This window comes from Barbus barbus, assembly GCF_936440315.1.
Source record: "Barbus barbus genome assembly, chromosome: 24".
Taxonomy (NCBI): domain Eukaryota; kingdom Metazoa; phylum Chordata; class Actinopteri; order Cypriniformes; family Cyprinidae; genus Barbus; species Barbus barbus.
In genome coordinates, this window is record NC_136752.1 from 20505704 (window position 1) to 20519446 (window position 13743).

At 37.0% G+C, this 13743-nt stretch overlaps 2 protein-coding genes across 3 annotated transcripts; both read left to right on the forward strand.

Moving 5' to 3' along the window:
• Positions 1–2623: 2623 nt before the first annotated feature.
• drc1 (dynein regulatory complex subunit 1 homolog (Chlamydomonas)) lies at positions 2624–8445 on the forward strand. Of its 2 annotated transcripts, none has more exons than XM_079375260.1 (16): positions 2624–2842; positions 2976–3063; positions 4046–4158; positions 4255–4438; positions 4519–4656; positions 4825–4911; positions 5023–5145; positions 5272–5411; positions 5790–5924; positions 6007–6343; positions 7011–7100; positions 7445–7546; positions 7633–7730; positions 7813–7965; positions 8071–8173; positions 8254–8445. In XM_079375260.1, exons 1-16 carry the CDS (start codon positions 2712–2714, stop codon positions 8305–8307), a joined length of 2076 nt encoding a protein of 691 aa, XP_079231386.1. In that variant the 5' UTR covers positions 2624–2711; the 3' UTR covers positions 8308–8445. The 2 variants fall into 2 exon arrangements, with proteins under 2 accessions (XP_079231386.1, XP_079231387.1); XM_079375261.1 differs by having other exon boundaries at positions 7445–7540; positions 8254–8444.
• Positions 8446–8554: 109 nt separating this feature from the next.
• On the forward strand, positions 8555–12553 carry LOC306843661 (voltage-gated potassium channel regulatory subunit KCNF1-like). Its single transcript, XM_079375262.1, has 2 exons — positions 8555–8880; positions 10881–12553. The coding sequence occupies exons 1-2, from the start codon at positions 8721–8723 to the stop codon at positions 12242–12244; spliced, it is 1524 nt and encodes a 507-aa protein (XP_079231388.1). The 5' UTR covers positions 8555–8720; the 3' UTR covers positions 12245–12553.
• The last annotated feature ends 1190 nt before the right edge of the window (positions 12554–13743 follow it).

The following is a 13743-nucleotide window of genomic DNA, read 5'->3' on the forward strand; positions in this document are numbered from 1 at the left end:
AAGCCCAAAATATTTTTTAAAAGGAGAGAGAGAACATTATTATATAAGCATAAGTGTGTATTGTGCAACAGACCTCACAGTGAGGCTGTTTTCAATGTTCTAACCACAGATGTTCCTCTTAGTGCCACTAAACATATAGTATTAAATCATTGGGGTGGAAGTGCTTTGTGACACTCAATCCTCTAAGCTGCTATTTTAGTGCCTGTCACTTTTCACCAACCAAAATGACAGATGGTAGCTGTCTTTGTGAAGGAGAATGCAGACTCACTGTGCCAACTTTACTTACAGGATTGGCTTCACTTCCACCCCAGCAACTAAGATCCAGACACCACGTATACTACTTATGGAGACAATGAACTTGGATCAACAGGGTGCATTGTTTAGGCCTATAACATTTTGTAAGGGAGTTCAATAAAATTTCAGGCATGTAATTTTCTGGATGTAAACATCTTTCCTTGTATCTCATCTTAATATGCAGAGACAACTTTAAGCAAGTCATTCGTATGTTGATTACCCTTAAAAAAGTGTAAAAACTGTGGCTCCTGTAGTTTTATCAGAGCTGTCGGTTGAGCTTTTCAGCTTGCCTTTCTTTGGCATCCAAAGCGTATTTGGTGTCTTGGAGGTCCTCGATGGTCTCCAAAGCCTCCTGTAGCTCCTTGTCAAGGCCGTTGTATTTGTCAGTCAGTATTCTGTTCTCCAGGCGGAGCTCCATGATGTGGCGACTCAGCTCCAGGTTGTAATGGCCACAGTGCCCACGTAGCTGCTCCACCTCCCTCAGCAGGACCTCCATACTCCTCATCAGAGACTCCAAATTCTCCTGCAGCTGCGTCATACTGTTCTGTTGATTTTTGCACTTTGGGTTTGTATAATATTACTAAAAGAAACAAGAGGAAAAAGGATTCAAACACGGGCAATCACAGACTGAAATCCTCCGTCGCGTCTAGGTCTAATAGTGTCTGTTTTAAACAAATCCAGTTTGTTTAATCCCCTCCTTGTCTCACCTCTTTCTCCTGCTCCCTGCTAATCTCTCTCTCTTTTTTTCTTTTCTATATAGACATCAGTGGTTTTTAGCAGATTTTGGCTTAGGTTATTGATTTTGCAGTGAACATCAAGTGTCAATCCAATATCTGTATTGTTTTTTTTAACTAAATCTAAAACTCCTAAAAAGAAAAGAAAAGAAAAACATGGTATAATTGTAATTGCCCATCCAACATGTAATAGCTAAATATTTTATTAATATATCAGCCATATTACAAAGTGACAGATGCATTCATGCCAAAAACAAATACGTAGAGTTTGATTGAATGACTCAACCACCTTTGTTATCATTATCCTCAACAACAACAACTACATGAAAAGTGTTTTCTCCTCCCCTCAAATTAGTTGCATTGTACTGAGTATTGTTTATCTCCATTGCCTGAGACAGACCTTCAACCCATTTTTTGGGTTGTGAAAACCACTAATCCAAAGGCCATTCTTTTATTTTCTAGATGGTAATCCTCTTTATTAAAGTGAAACGCATCCCTAAAAACATGCCTGGATGCACACACACAAATACACGTTACACCGAAAGACAGGAGAACTTTGGTTGATTGATGTACAGTATCTTCTGCTCATAATGCCGATCAGTCAAGCAAAGGTAAAAGTGCACCTTGCTAAAAGTTAAGCCACTAAAATCCCTAAAGTGATTACCATGCCAACACAAGTACTTTAGCCACAGACTGTGTGACTACTTATTCTGCGGTCTTCTCACTTTAGAGGCTAATACTTAAAAGAGCTCCAGAAAAATCTGGCAAAACAGATTTAATGGATGAGCAAAATGTTAATTTGTAGAGCAAGAGAATTAAGCTTGCAGCTATGAAACAAAGAATCAGGTTAAAGTCTCATGCATAGTCTTTTAATTTGATGGCACACTCAGGTGCACAAGTAAAGCTAGACACAAACTAAAAGCTATCAGGAATCGGAGACTGCGAACAAAAAAAGAGAGACACAGAGAGAAAGCCGTAAAGACAGCTTGCCTAAATTATCGCCACATTCAGCTTGTTACACAAACATCACAGCTGCTGCTGCTAAGACATGTAGTACTTTTTGCTGATTTATGTCCCTGCAATTCTTACTGTTTGTTCTTGTTTTCCCCATGACAAAATATATATTTTTTATGTGGCATATACTTATTTGATTCTATCTAAAATATTTTTAAACATATTAAAAATACAATAGCCTATATTTGCCAAATTACATTCAAACATATTCCATAAAACATGTATTTTGTTATTATTATTACCATTTTATATGTATGTATTTATATAGGTATATACATTATATTTAATTCAGTTTTGTATGCATATTTTAATATATGCATTTAAAATATATTATATTATACATATGTTAAATATATTTAAAATACATATATTAAAATAAATTTATGTACAAAACGGAATTAAATATTCATAAATCATAAATACAATAATATTATATTATATATATTATATGATATATAATAATAACTGTACAATATATTTAAATATATGCATTCATCATATCATTTCAGCATGTGGACGGCTCTGTTTTGCTGTCACTGATCTATGATATTGCAGTACCAACACTCGGCCACTTGCGCAGTATCATAGCAACGCTATTGTAAACAAAATTCTCTCGTTCATCGCGCTGTGTTATATTTCTTGGAGTAGTGCTTATTAACGCAACTGAATATGCAGCAACCCGAACCTTTAGCAGGGGAAGAGGCAGATGAATCTGGACCATCTGTTGAGTCTAAAAACCCAGAGGAGAGAATTACCGTCCGTCGCCTCCGCATAGCTGCACGAAATGAGGCCAAAACACGGTAAAACATTCATCTCGAGCTCATTAACGTAGCTCGGTACCTTGTTTCATTAGCTAGGTGAATTAACTTATTCTGGATTTTTATACGCGCAATGACATACTTACATATTGATTTTTTATTGATTTTTTTGCAGTCAAGAGCTTGGCGAAGATTCCCAGGAAAAAGAGGATATTAAAGAAGAGATACGGAAAAGTCAGAAGGAAGTGGAGAAATGTAAAAGGGTCAGTCGTCTGCATTTAATTATATTTTTCAAATGTAACGTCTTGCTTTTATTCCTATACATTATATTATATTATACAGTGTCGGGGAGTAACTGGTTACATGTAAGTTAACTAAATTACAAAATAAATGTAATTGTAATCAGTCACAGTTACTGAGAAACAAATGTGTAATTAAATTACAGTTACTTATGAAAATGTTAACGATTAAGTTACATCTAAATAGTTTTTCACACAAAACCACATGTAGATTTAATTGATTTCTTTCATAAATTGCAGTGACTGCTCTAAAATATGAGATAAAAAATGTTTCAGGAGTTTAGGACATAGAATATGACATATTTGATATCTGTTTTATTTCCTATTTGGGTTTATGTGTATGCTTTTTTTTTATTAAGATTAACAGTTTTTCCAAGCCATTGTTAGATGCTAGTGTTTCCTGTCATAACTATGCAAAGATCTGATTTCAAAAACAGAATCTGAGCTACTAAACTATTTTCTTGTTATGATTTTAAATCTGTATTTAACCTCAGAGTGATCTCAAAGTAAGTCTCATTTTGTTGTGTTTGCGATTTAAAATTAAATGATTATAACATTAATTCAAGTGATTAAGACTTTTGAAAGTCTGACAGTAATCAGTGTTGAATAATACTGTAAGGTTAACCCTGCCTGGTTTACATGTTTGAAAATAATTAACAGTTGAAAACATTAGAAATGTAGAAAAGTAATCAGATGTAATTAGTTACATTAATAAAGTAATTGAAATAGTTATGCTACTTGTTACATTTTAGACAGAGTAACTTGTAATATGTAACCTATTACATTTCCAAAGTAACCTTGCCAAGACTGATATTATATTGTTATGTTATGATAAGAAATATTAGACAAGCAAATACTGTAGTTTTGAAATACTATAGTATTGAATATTGTGCACATAGTGTGTAAGGTAGATCAGGATTTTCACTTTTATCTGCCCTTTTTGCAGCACATGACAAAATTACAAAGTGATGGTCTAGAGTTGGTGACCAACATTCAGGTTGCTGTAGATGCCAGAGAGTCTGACAGGAGAACAGAGCTAGAGGAGACATGTCAACTGAGGTATATCCAATGAAACACTTCCCTCTGTCACTGTAAGTCTTTGTATCTCTGTAAAGTTTGTATTCACACTAAAAATGTATAATTTGATTCTATAAGGAGAGATAAGCTGGAAAACGAGGCCAAGTCCAGCCAGGAAAAGTTTGAAGAGATCACTCGCAAATGGACGGATGCCAAAATGAAACAGACCCCACTGGATCTAAGAGATGCTCTGAACAGCCAGCAACAACTCTGTGAACAGATTGTAGCGGATAAGAATAAACTGATCAGTGAGCTACAGCAGGTGAACTTCAGTCTGCAACAAATACATGCAAAAACATATAGACTACAAATCAAGGGTAAATAAGAGTGTTTTTTGTATAGGAGCTGAAGGCAAGTGATGATCGCTATGTGAAGGACCTGAAAAAACAGGCTAAAGACATAGACCTGCTAATTGAGAGGATGGAAGAACAGATCTCAAGTCTAAAAAAGTCATACCGAGAAGACCTGAAGCAGATTGAGGTGTTGTACTGCCTCCTGTAGGCTGGAGGCCACATACAATTATCATTCCACCCTCATAATATTCTCCTTATATGTTTGGTTTCATAAGAAATGAGCAACTACACTATAAAATGGCATAGCTATGAATGCACACTATTTTTTGTCATTTATTTTCTGTGAACATTAAAGAACTCATTTGATGACGAGAGGAGAACGTTGCTAACAAAACACAGGAAGAAATGGGACCATCAGAGGAAGGAACGAAGCGAGAAAGAGGTACAGTATGTAAAAAAAGTAACACACAAGTTCAAAACACACATTGGATTGAAACCGATTTTCATGTGAATATGTTTGAAACCACTTTGACAACAGCATCTTTCTTTGCAGCTGAAGAACATGTTGCAGGGTTTAAGTCTCCTGGAGGAACATGAGGACTTTCTGCAGAAGCTGAGGGTTCAGAAAGCTGAAGAATACAACATAGACAAAATCAAAATGGATACAGAAGTACAGGTGAATTTGATATGGACTTAATTATGAGAATAACTCTGTACGTACTGCTTCTATGTAATTATATGCTTGAGACGGTAGTGCTATAGGTACAAATAAAAATCTGTATTTGTGTCTGTGTGTGTGTAGAATTTAAGAAAGAAGTTACAAGAGGTGAAGTTCAACTGCCATCTGAATGAAGAAAAACTTGATTACAAATATGAGGTGCTAAAGAAAAGAGAGGAAGAAAACGCCATCTTAAAATCCCAACTGAAGAGGAAAATTATAAGGTATTATAACTTTTACAGATTAGTCTGGGTGCACTACCATTAAAAGTTTAAGGTCAGATTTTTTTAAAGAAATTAATACTTTTATTCAATCAAAATGACTGTTTTCAACATTATAATAATACAAAATATTTCTTAATAACCAAATTAAAATAATTTCTGAAGGATCATGTGACAATGTAGCCTGGCGTAATAGTAAATGGTAATGGTAAAATTCAGCTTTGCCATCATAAGAATATATTACAATTTAAAATGTAAAAAATAGAAAATTGTTATTTTATATTGTTATAATATTTCACAATATCAGTAATCACCCCACTGCAGGAAAACAGTCATGATTCCTGGTGATTTTAAATTTAGAACTGACCTGATTTTTTCCAGAATGCAAGATATTCTAAACAACCTAAAGTCTAAATGCGCCAATCAGGAGAAGCAGTCGAAAGCAGAGGAACAATCACTGAGAAATGACTACGCACGCATCAAACAACAGTACAAAGACATGCAGAAGAAAGCAAGGTGAGTGCACTTACTCTCATCATGACCTAGAAAGACATTCAGACAGCCCCAGGACAAACCTTGTTTTTGTGTATTTGGACAGACACTTTGCAGCGCTGGATGCCGAGCGTTTTGAGAAGATATGGTTGATAAGTGAAGGTGAAGTAAAGGCCCTGGCACACAGGGCGCTGGAGACAGACAGAATAATTCACGAGCAGCAGCTGGGTCTGGCTTGGGTGTCTCCTCTGCTCACCTTCATGGAGCGCTCCGGTCCGATCGAACATAAGACCCTGCGGACGGCCTCACAGGCAGCTGCAGATACCCTGCAAGAGGAAACAGGAGGAGATTCAGTGGAGGAATCTGAGGGTCTCGAGGGCACTGGTAGTGGAGTGAACAGGAGAACGGTGAAGAGAATTCTGGAGCTACTGTGTGATGAATTGGTGAGTGGGTGATCGTGGCTGATTCATTAGTTTGAGATATTTTTAACTGCTTGAAATCTTGAAAAATTGAACATCTTGAAATTGTTCTTGAAAATCTTTCACGTATATTAAATAATATATCATACTCCTAGAATATAGGATCTTATTATGGTGTTAAAGGGGTTTACTGTCTCTCATGTTGTTCCAAACCTGTATGACTTTCATTCTTCTATGGAACACGAAAGAATATATTTTATAATGTTTAAACGATTTTGTCCATATTATGAAAACCAGAGAGGTGTAATGTTGTTTAGACCTATATTTCTTGTGCAAAGTCAATTTTGCTTCACATAAAATGTATCTTATTTTAAGAAACTCTAGACATTTGCACTGAAAAACAAGACTAAATAAAGACAAAAAGGCTGTAGAAGAACATATTTTTTTTAGCCGTGTGATCAGAAGGTACAGTAAAAGTTCTCTTTACTTAATTTTACCTTCATAAAACCTGCAGATACCCTGTAAATAGTTAAAGCAATTGTTTTTCTTTACAAAATCCTCTTAGAAGACAGCAAAAATCCCCTAATAGATAAATCACCATTGTGTATGACAATGAAATTATATCTGCTCTATCATTTCACATTTTCATTTACAAACTCTTGCAATATCTTATTCTATCTCTTTTTTTCAGGGTTTTCTCGTAGACAGTAAACTGCTGAAGCTGGTGTCTCATCTGGAGAAGAATGAGCAGTCCCTTATAAAGCTAGATTGCATTTTCACAGTAAGTACAATTAGACCTGTGGTTCTCAACTGGGGGACAGGATCAACTAGGTGGCCTCAGCAAACTTACACAAGGGCCTCAAATAAGTCTATAAATTGTTTAAATAAAGTGGCATAATTAAGATGCTAAATAAATTCTAAAGTAAAGATGTACAATAAGACATCTTATTTTAATTTTTATTTCAGCAGAAGTTCCAGAGGTACATACCAGCTTAGATAGAAGGGGCTTTGAATGTTATCTTGTACAAAGGGGAAACTTGGGAGTCAAAAAGGTTGAGAACCACTGAAGAACCAGAAAGTCTGATGTCTCAGTTGATTTCTTTTTTTTTTTTTGTATGCACACAGGCAATAGGGATCGAGAATGAGAATGATGTACAAAAAATGGCTGAGTTCTTAATGAATTACAGACAGCATGACCGAGAGCAGAGGGAACTGATGGAGGTAAAGGTATATCCATCACAGCTCAACCTCTCACTATGCCACTCTGGAAACAAAATTAAATATGTTGCATTTCTCTTTTGTGTTTTTATTAGGAAGAGGAAACCACCAACAACCAACCCTCTGACTTTATTCATCATAATGATCTACTAGTGGCTCTGAAAGATTTTACCGCCCAATACTGCAGACCCCAGTCAGTGCACTTGCATTTCAAACCTAAAAGTTTCTGCTGTCATACATATTCCCTAAAATCAACTATTTGTTGTTATGTCCAGTGATCTTCAGGCCTCACGGAAGAGCAGTGTTTTGGGGTTGGATATGAGAGATGACTCTGAAGATACAGTATACTGGGAGAGCATAGCTAATGTCATCCCAGAGTCCAAACTCAAGCTCTGGAGTGCTCTAGATACAGCTCTCAACAAGTATCAGTAAGTGTGCATTTCGTTGTCAATAATTATAGCATACTACACCCAAATTAAAACCTTGATTTAGACTTAGAGAAATTAACATTAACAATGCTGTTTTATTCCCAGTACTGTACTGACTGAAAGGGCTAAGCTTCTGGCAGATACACAGAATGTTCAACAACAGAATACTGAGCTCCGACAGCTGCTGCATCTTTATACAACTTCCAAGGTGACTGACTGAGTGTGTTACCTGATGTTAAAGTTCAGTTTGGCTGTTCTCAAATCATATAACTTGATTTCTCCTGATAGGCCAGTGCTGAGCCAGAGATGCAGCCCACCAGGATGAGGCAGTTCCACAAGTGATATACTTTAGAAAAATAAAATGATGAACAAATCTGTATTTGTGTTCTAAATCATGATAAACATGCATTTTAGGACTGCAATTGAAATTTTCGAGTTTAAGTTAAATTATGGGGATCGAAATAAACCATTTTCAACACAATAATCTGAATACTTTTTTTTTTTAGCTTGTAAGCAGTGCATGGTTTGTGGCAGGTTTTTTTTGTGTGTGTTTTTTTCCAGTGACACAGCACTGCAGTTTCCACTTTTCAACACTAGATGGGGATGTTGCGACAAGCATAACTTCTAGTTAGTTGTCTGTTTTGCACTTATTTATATTTATAATTCGCAATATAAAAATAATTCGTTTATATGTGTGAGTGTAAAAAAGAGATCATAAGGTGATAATAAATAAATTCCCCCCAATCTTCCGCTATATGTTAAATGAATCTCCCGAGTCCCCGACTTCAAAAGATGCAAGCGCAACGGTCAAAGACGTCCGTTTTAGCGCATATTTACACAGAAGAGCTATGGACGAGCAGTGGCATGAAGAGCAGACTTTGAAGACTTTCTTTACAGACTGCAGTCCAAACATAAGTAAGTTTTATCACAAACAAATGACCCTTAAATCTGAACGTGTTCAAACTAAATCACAGTTTTTTTGTTTTAAAACAATAGTAGCATACATTCAGGTTTAGCAAAAAACTGAAGGAACACTTTCAGAACAAAAGCATTGTTTAATAATGTGAGGTTGAGTAAGATGTCACATTATTTTATTATTAGTTAATTGATAAACATATTTCGTTTATTGATCAATAAGACATATTAATATAAACGTTACATATATTAGTAAGTTAATTAGTTTATTCATTAGTGTTTTGCCCAAACAAATGTTCTGATATTTGTCTGTTATGACAAATATTGCATTCTTTCAAGAGCTATCCTGGGCAATAACACTGGAAACTGACCTCAAAAAATTATGCATACCCTTATTAATATTCGCCGATGCACAACTAGCCCCGGTCTTCTATATTTTTTTTATCAGTCAAGGGCATGTTTTTTTAAATGTCCTATCTATCTATCTATCTATCTATCTATATACAGGTGCATCTAAAAAAATTAGAATATCATGAAAAAGTTCATTTTTTGTAAGTTATTTCAAAAAGTGAAACTTTCATATATTCTAGATTCATTGCGTGTAAAGTAAAACATTTCAAAAGTTTTTTTAATTTTAATTTTGATGATTAGAGCTTACAGCTCATGAAAGTCAAAAATCCAGTACCTCAAAATATTAGAATATTTAAATTGGAGTTTCATGAAATGACCATCCCTACAGTATAAATTCTGGGTATCTCTTGTTCTTTGAAACCACAATCAGAAGACTGCTGACTTGGCAATGGTCCAGAAGACAATCATTGACACCCTCCACAAAGAGAGTAAATCACAGGGTCATTACTGAAAGGGGTGGCTGTTCACAAAGTGCTGTATCAAAGTATATTAAATGCAAAGTTGACTGGAAGGAAGAAATTGGGTTGGGAAAGGTGTATGAGCCACAGGGATGACTGCAAGCTTGAGAATACTGTCAAGCAAAGCCGATTCAAACACTTGGGAGAGCTTCACAAAAAGTGGACTGAAGCTGGAGCCAGTGAATCAAGAGTCACTACGCTACTATGTCTTCTGAAACAGAAACAACGTCAGAAGAATCTTACCTGGGCTAAGGAGAAAAGAAACAGGCTGTTGCTCAGTGGTCCAAAGTCCTCTTTTCAGATAAAAGTCAATTTTGCATTTCATTTGGAAATCAAGGTCTGGAGGAAGACTGGAGCGGCACAGAATCCAAGCAGCTTGAAGTCCAGTGTGAAGTTTCCGAAGTCAGTGATGATTTGGGGTGCCGTGACATCTGCTGGTGTTGGTCCATTGTGTTTTATCAAGTCTGCAGCTGTCTACCAGGAGATTTTGGAGCACTTTATGCTTCCATCTGCTGACAAGCTTTATGCAGATGCTGATTTCCTTTTCCAGCAGGACTTTAGCACCTGCCCACAGTGTCAAAACCACTTCCAAGTGGTTTGCTGACCATGATATTACTGTGCTTGATTGGCCAGCCAACATGCCTGACCTGAACCCCATATGGAATCTATGGGATATTTTCAAGAGAAAGATGAGAAACAGTCAATCCAAGAATACAGACGAGCTGAAGGCTCAATAGTGCCTCAGCAGAGCCACAGGCTGATCGCTTCCATGCCACACCTCACTGGTGCTGGAGTTTGTGCTAAAAGAGCTGTACTGTATGTGTGTGTATTTATATATACATAACAAATATGCACATTACACATACATATATTATGTAAAAAAAAAACTTTTATTTTGGATGTGATTAATAGTTTGACAGCACTAATTTTGTGATAGGCTACTGGATTTTTGACTTTCATGAGCTGTAAGCTCTAATCATCAAAAAAAAAAAAAAATACTTTACACGTAATGATTCTAGAATATATGAAAGTTTCTCTTTTTGAAATGTTACAAAAAGAAAAATATTTTTTCATGATATTAAAATTTTTTGAGATGCACCTGTATATATTCATTCATTCATTCATTTTCAGTTGACATGTGGGAGTTCCCAAGGACTCCTTCCTCGGACTGTAACGGCTCAGAGGCGAGTGAGGAGACGGAGATTGCTGTGAATATCGGTGGTGCCAAGCACATTCTCTATGGGGGCGTGCTGAACCGATATCCCGAGACGCGTTTGGCGGAGCTGTTGAACCGAGCCACGGGTTCCACACAAGAAGATCTCTGCGCGCTCTGTGATGACTATGATGACTTAAAGCGAGAGTTTTACTTCGACAGAGATCCAGAGGCCTTCAAATGCATCCTCGAGCTATATTACTACGGAGAGATTCATATTAAGCGAGGAATCTGTCCCATGCGCTTCATAAGAGAGATGGACTATTGGGGTATCAACGTAAAGTATCTGGACGAATGCGGTATAATTAGTTTAAATGAGGTGCAAACCGAGCTGGCAGAAATAGTAGAGATGGTAAAGACCATGCTGGATGACCTGGAGGATGATGCGACGGTGACTAGAGGCCAGAGGTGTCAAGCGTTCCTGTGGAAACTCATGGAGAAACCAGAGTCATCTTTAGCCGCGCGCGTAATCGCAGTGGTGTCTTTCGTGTTCATCTTGCTCTCCTCTGTGGTCATGTGCGTGGGAACCATCCCGGAGCTGCAAGTGAAAGATGCCCAGGGTAACCTCGTGGAACACCCGACCCTTGAGTCCATCGAGATGGCTTGCATCATCTGGTTCACAGTGGAATACATTTTGCGCTTCGTGTCCTCTTCGAACAAACTGTGCTTTGTGTTTTCCTTCATGAATATAGTAGACTTTCTAGCCATCATGCCATTCTATTTAGTGTTGATTCTGGGTGCTGCTCAGATGAAGCTGGCTAATGTGCAACAGGCAGTGCAGGCGGTGCGCATTTTGCGCATTACGCGCATTTTCAAACTCACACGCCACTCAGCAGGTCTGCAAGCTCTCACCATGGTGCTCAAAAGTAGCTTGAGAGAGCTGGGTCTGATGCTCATGTATATGACTGTGGGAATTTTCTTGTTCTCTGCACTGGGGTACACATTGGACCAGAGCCACCCGGAAACCAAGTTCACCAGCATCCCACAGTCCCTCTGGTGGGGTATCATTGCCATGACCACTGTGGGTTATGGAGACATCTATCCTAAAACAACGCTGGGCAGGTGTAATGCCGCTGCAAGTTTCCTGTGTGGAATCGTAGCTATCGCCTTACCAATACACCTGATCATTCACAACTTCATCATGGTTTACAATAAGCAGCGTGTGCTAGAAACCTCTGCAAAGCATGAGATTGCACTCATGGCATTACACATGAAGGATGAAGCGCAGGAGTGTTCGCAGGCTACAAAAATGCCATCACAGGCTTCGGTTGGCAACAGCTAGGCATGGTATAGTGCTGGCGTGTCCACATAACAAAGTGACCTGTATGTCCCGTTACTGATACAGCAAATGCGTCCAAAGACCAACTGTCTACAAATGCAAGACCAACTAGAGAGTGATTCATCAACTTCAAAATAATAAAATACATAGGAAATAAAACCAATCAATAACATCTATTGCTCCTACGGTCATTTGTACTCTATCTATCTATCTATCTATCTATCTATCTATCTATCTATCTATCTATCTATCTATCCAGTGACTATTGTGATCCATCTCTTTCAGTGAATAACGCTGCCGGCTCAGAGCATTAAAAATGAAAAAAAAAAAATTATTTCATGCCAATAATCAAAACTCATATATTTTAAAATGTAAAATCATTATAATGTGATTATTTTAATACCAAATAGTAATTTATTTGTAATCGGTATGACTAAAAAATAAATATTCCAACACTGCTTGAAATTTTATGTTGAAGTTATTGGGATGAAATAAACATTATCGACACTTTAAATAGTGAGAAAATATTTGTATTTAAAATGGACTGATAAAGATAAACATACAAGCATCGTGTGGACGACAAAAGAGAGTCAGGGTATTCCAGTTTGATCACATGGCACAACTTGTTGCCCTGCAGTTCCCACTTTTCAACACTAGAGCGAGATATTTCAACACAAAATTGAGCTGCTGCGTGCTAATACACCATTGGACGACTGCTGTTTGACACAAACGACAAGAATAACTAACTAAAGTGCTTTCTAGTGTGCATTTAGTTGTACTGAGTGGAGAAACCAGTGGTTTACAAAAGAAAAGCTTACGTTTGGTCGAATTTTACATTCGAAACATTTCTATAATTAAAATAATAGGCTTAAAAAACTGTATGAGTATAAAAAGTTTAAGAAAGTGTGAGTGCCATGAGATGTCGTAAGTCTATATTTTTAAATGTACCCCTATCAATATAACCACAGTAAGAGAGTATATGTTTTATGACTACATGAGTTGCAGCCTGTCCCTGGTCCTTCAATCCGAAAACAATTTATGACGCTTCACCCCTCCCATCACGCTTGCTCCATCCCTACACACACACACACACACACACACTGCTCCTGTCACCCGTCTTTACTCATGTTGCGCTCTTTCGGATTTATTCTGCTCTACACGCAGGCATCATGCAGCTGAAGTCAGACGCTTTTTAAGACTTTCTTCACAGGTTTTGATCCAAACATGTAAGTTTGTTTGTTTTTTTAATCACAATTGACCATTTGCATTAGAACATTATTTATAACATGGAGCACTCGACTTTATTAATGCGAACACGACTTAAGCTAGTGTTTGAATAGCCTAATGTATTGAATTCTTAGGTAAAAATGATTTTTCAATATATTAAATAAAACCTCTTTCATCTTAAAGCGAGCAAAAGGAGTTTTGTCCTCTTTCTTGCTCATTTACAAATAGAAAAGAAGAAACAGCTTTCACATGGGGAAGATGTTAAGGGCTGTATC

Coding starts and splice junctions, on each gene's coding strand:
- drc1 (XM_079375260.1), top strand. CDS start 2,712: ATGCAGCAACCCGAACCTTTAGCAGGGGAAGAGGCAGATGAATCTGGA. Junction 4,159..4,254: donor GAGGAGACATGTCAACTGAG/GTATATCCAATG, acceptor TGATTCTATAAG/GAGAGATAAGCTGGAAAACG. Junction 6,344..7,010: donor AGCTACTGTGTGATGAATTG/GTGAGTGGGTGA, acceptor TCTTTTTTTCAG/GGTTTTCTCGTAGACAGTAA.
- LOC306843661 (XM_079375262.1), top strand. CDS start 8,721: ATGTTAAATGAATCTCCCGAGTCCCCGACTTCAAAAGATGCAAGCGCA. Junction 8,881..10,880: donor AGACTGCAGTCCAAACATAA/GTAAGTTTTATC, acceptor ATTCATTTTCAG/TTGACATGTGGGAGTTCCCA.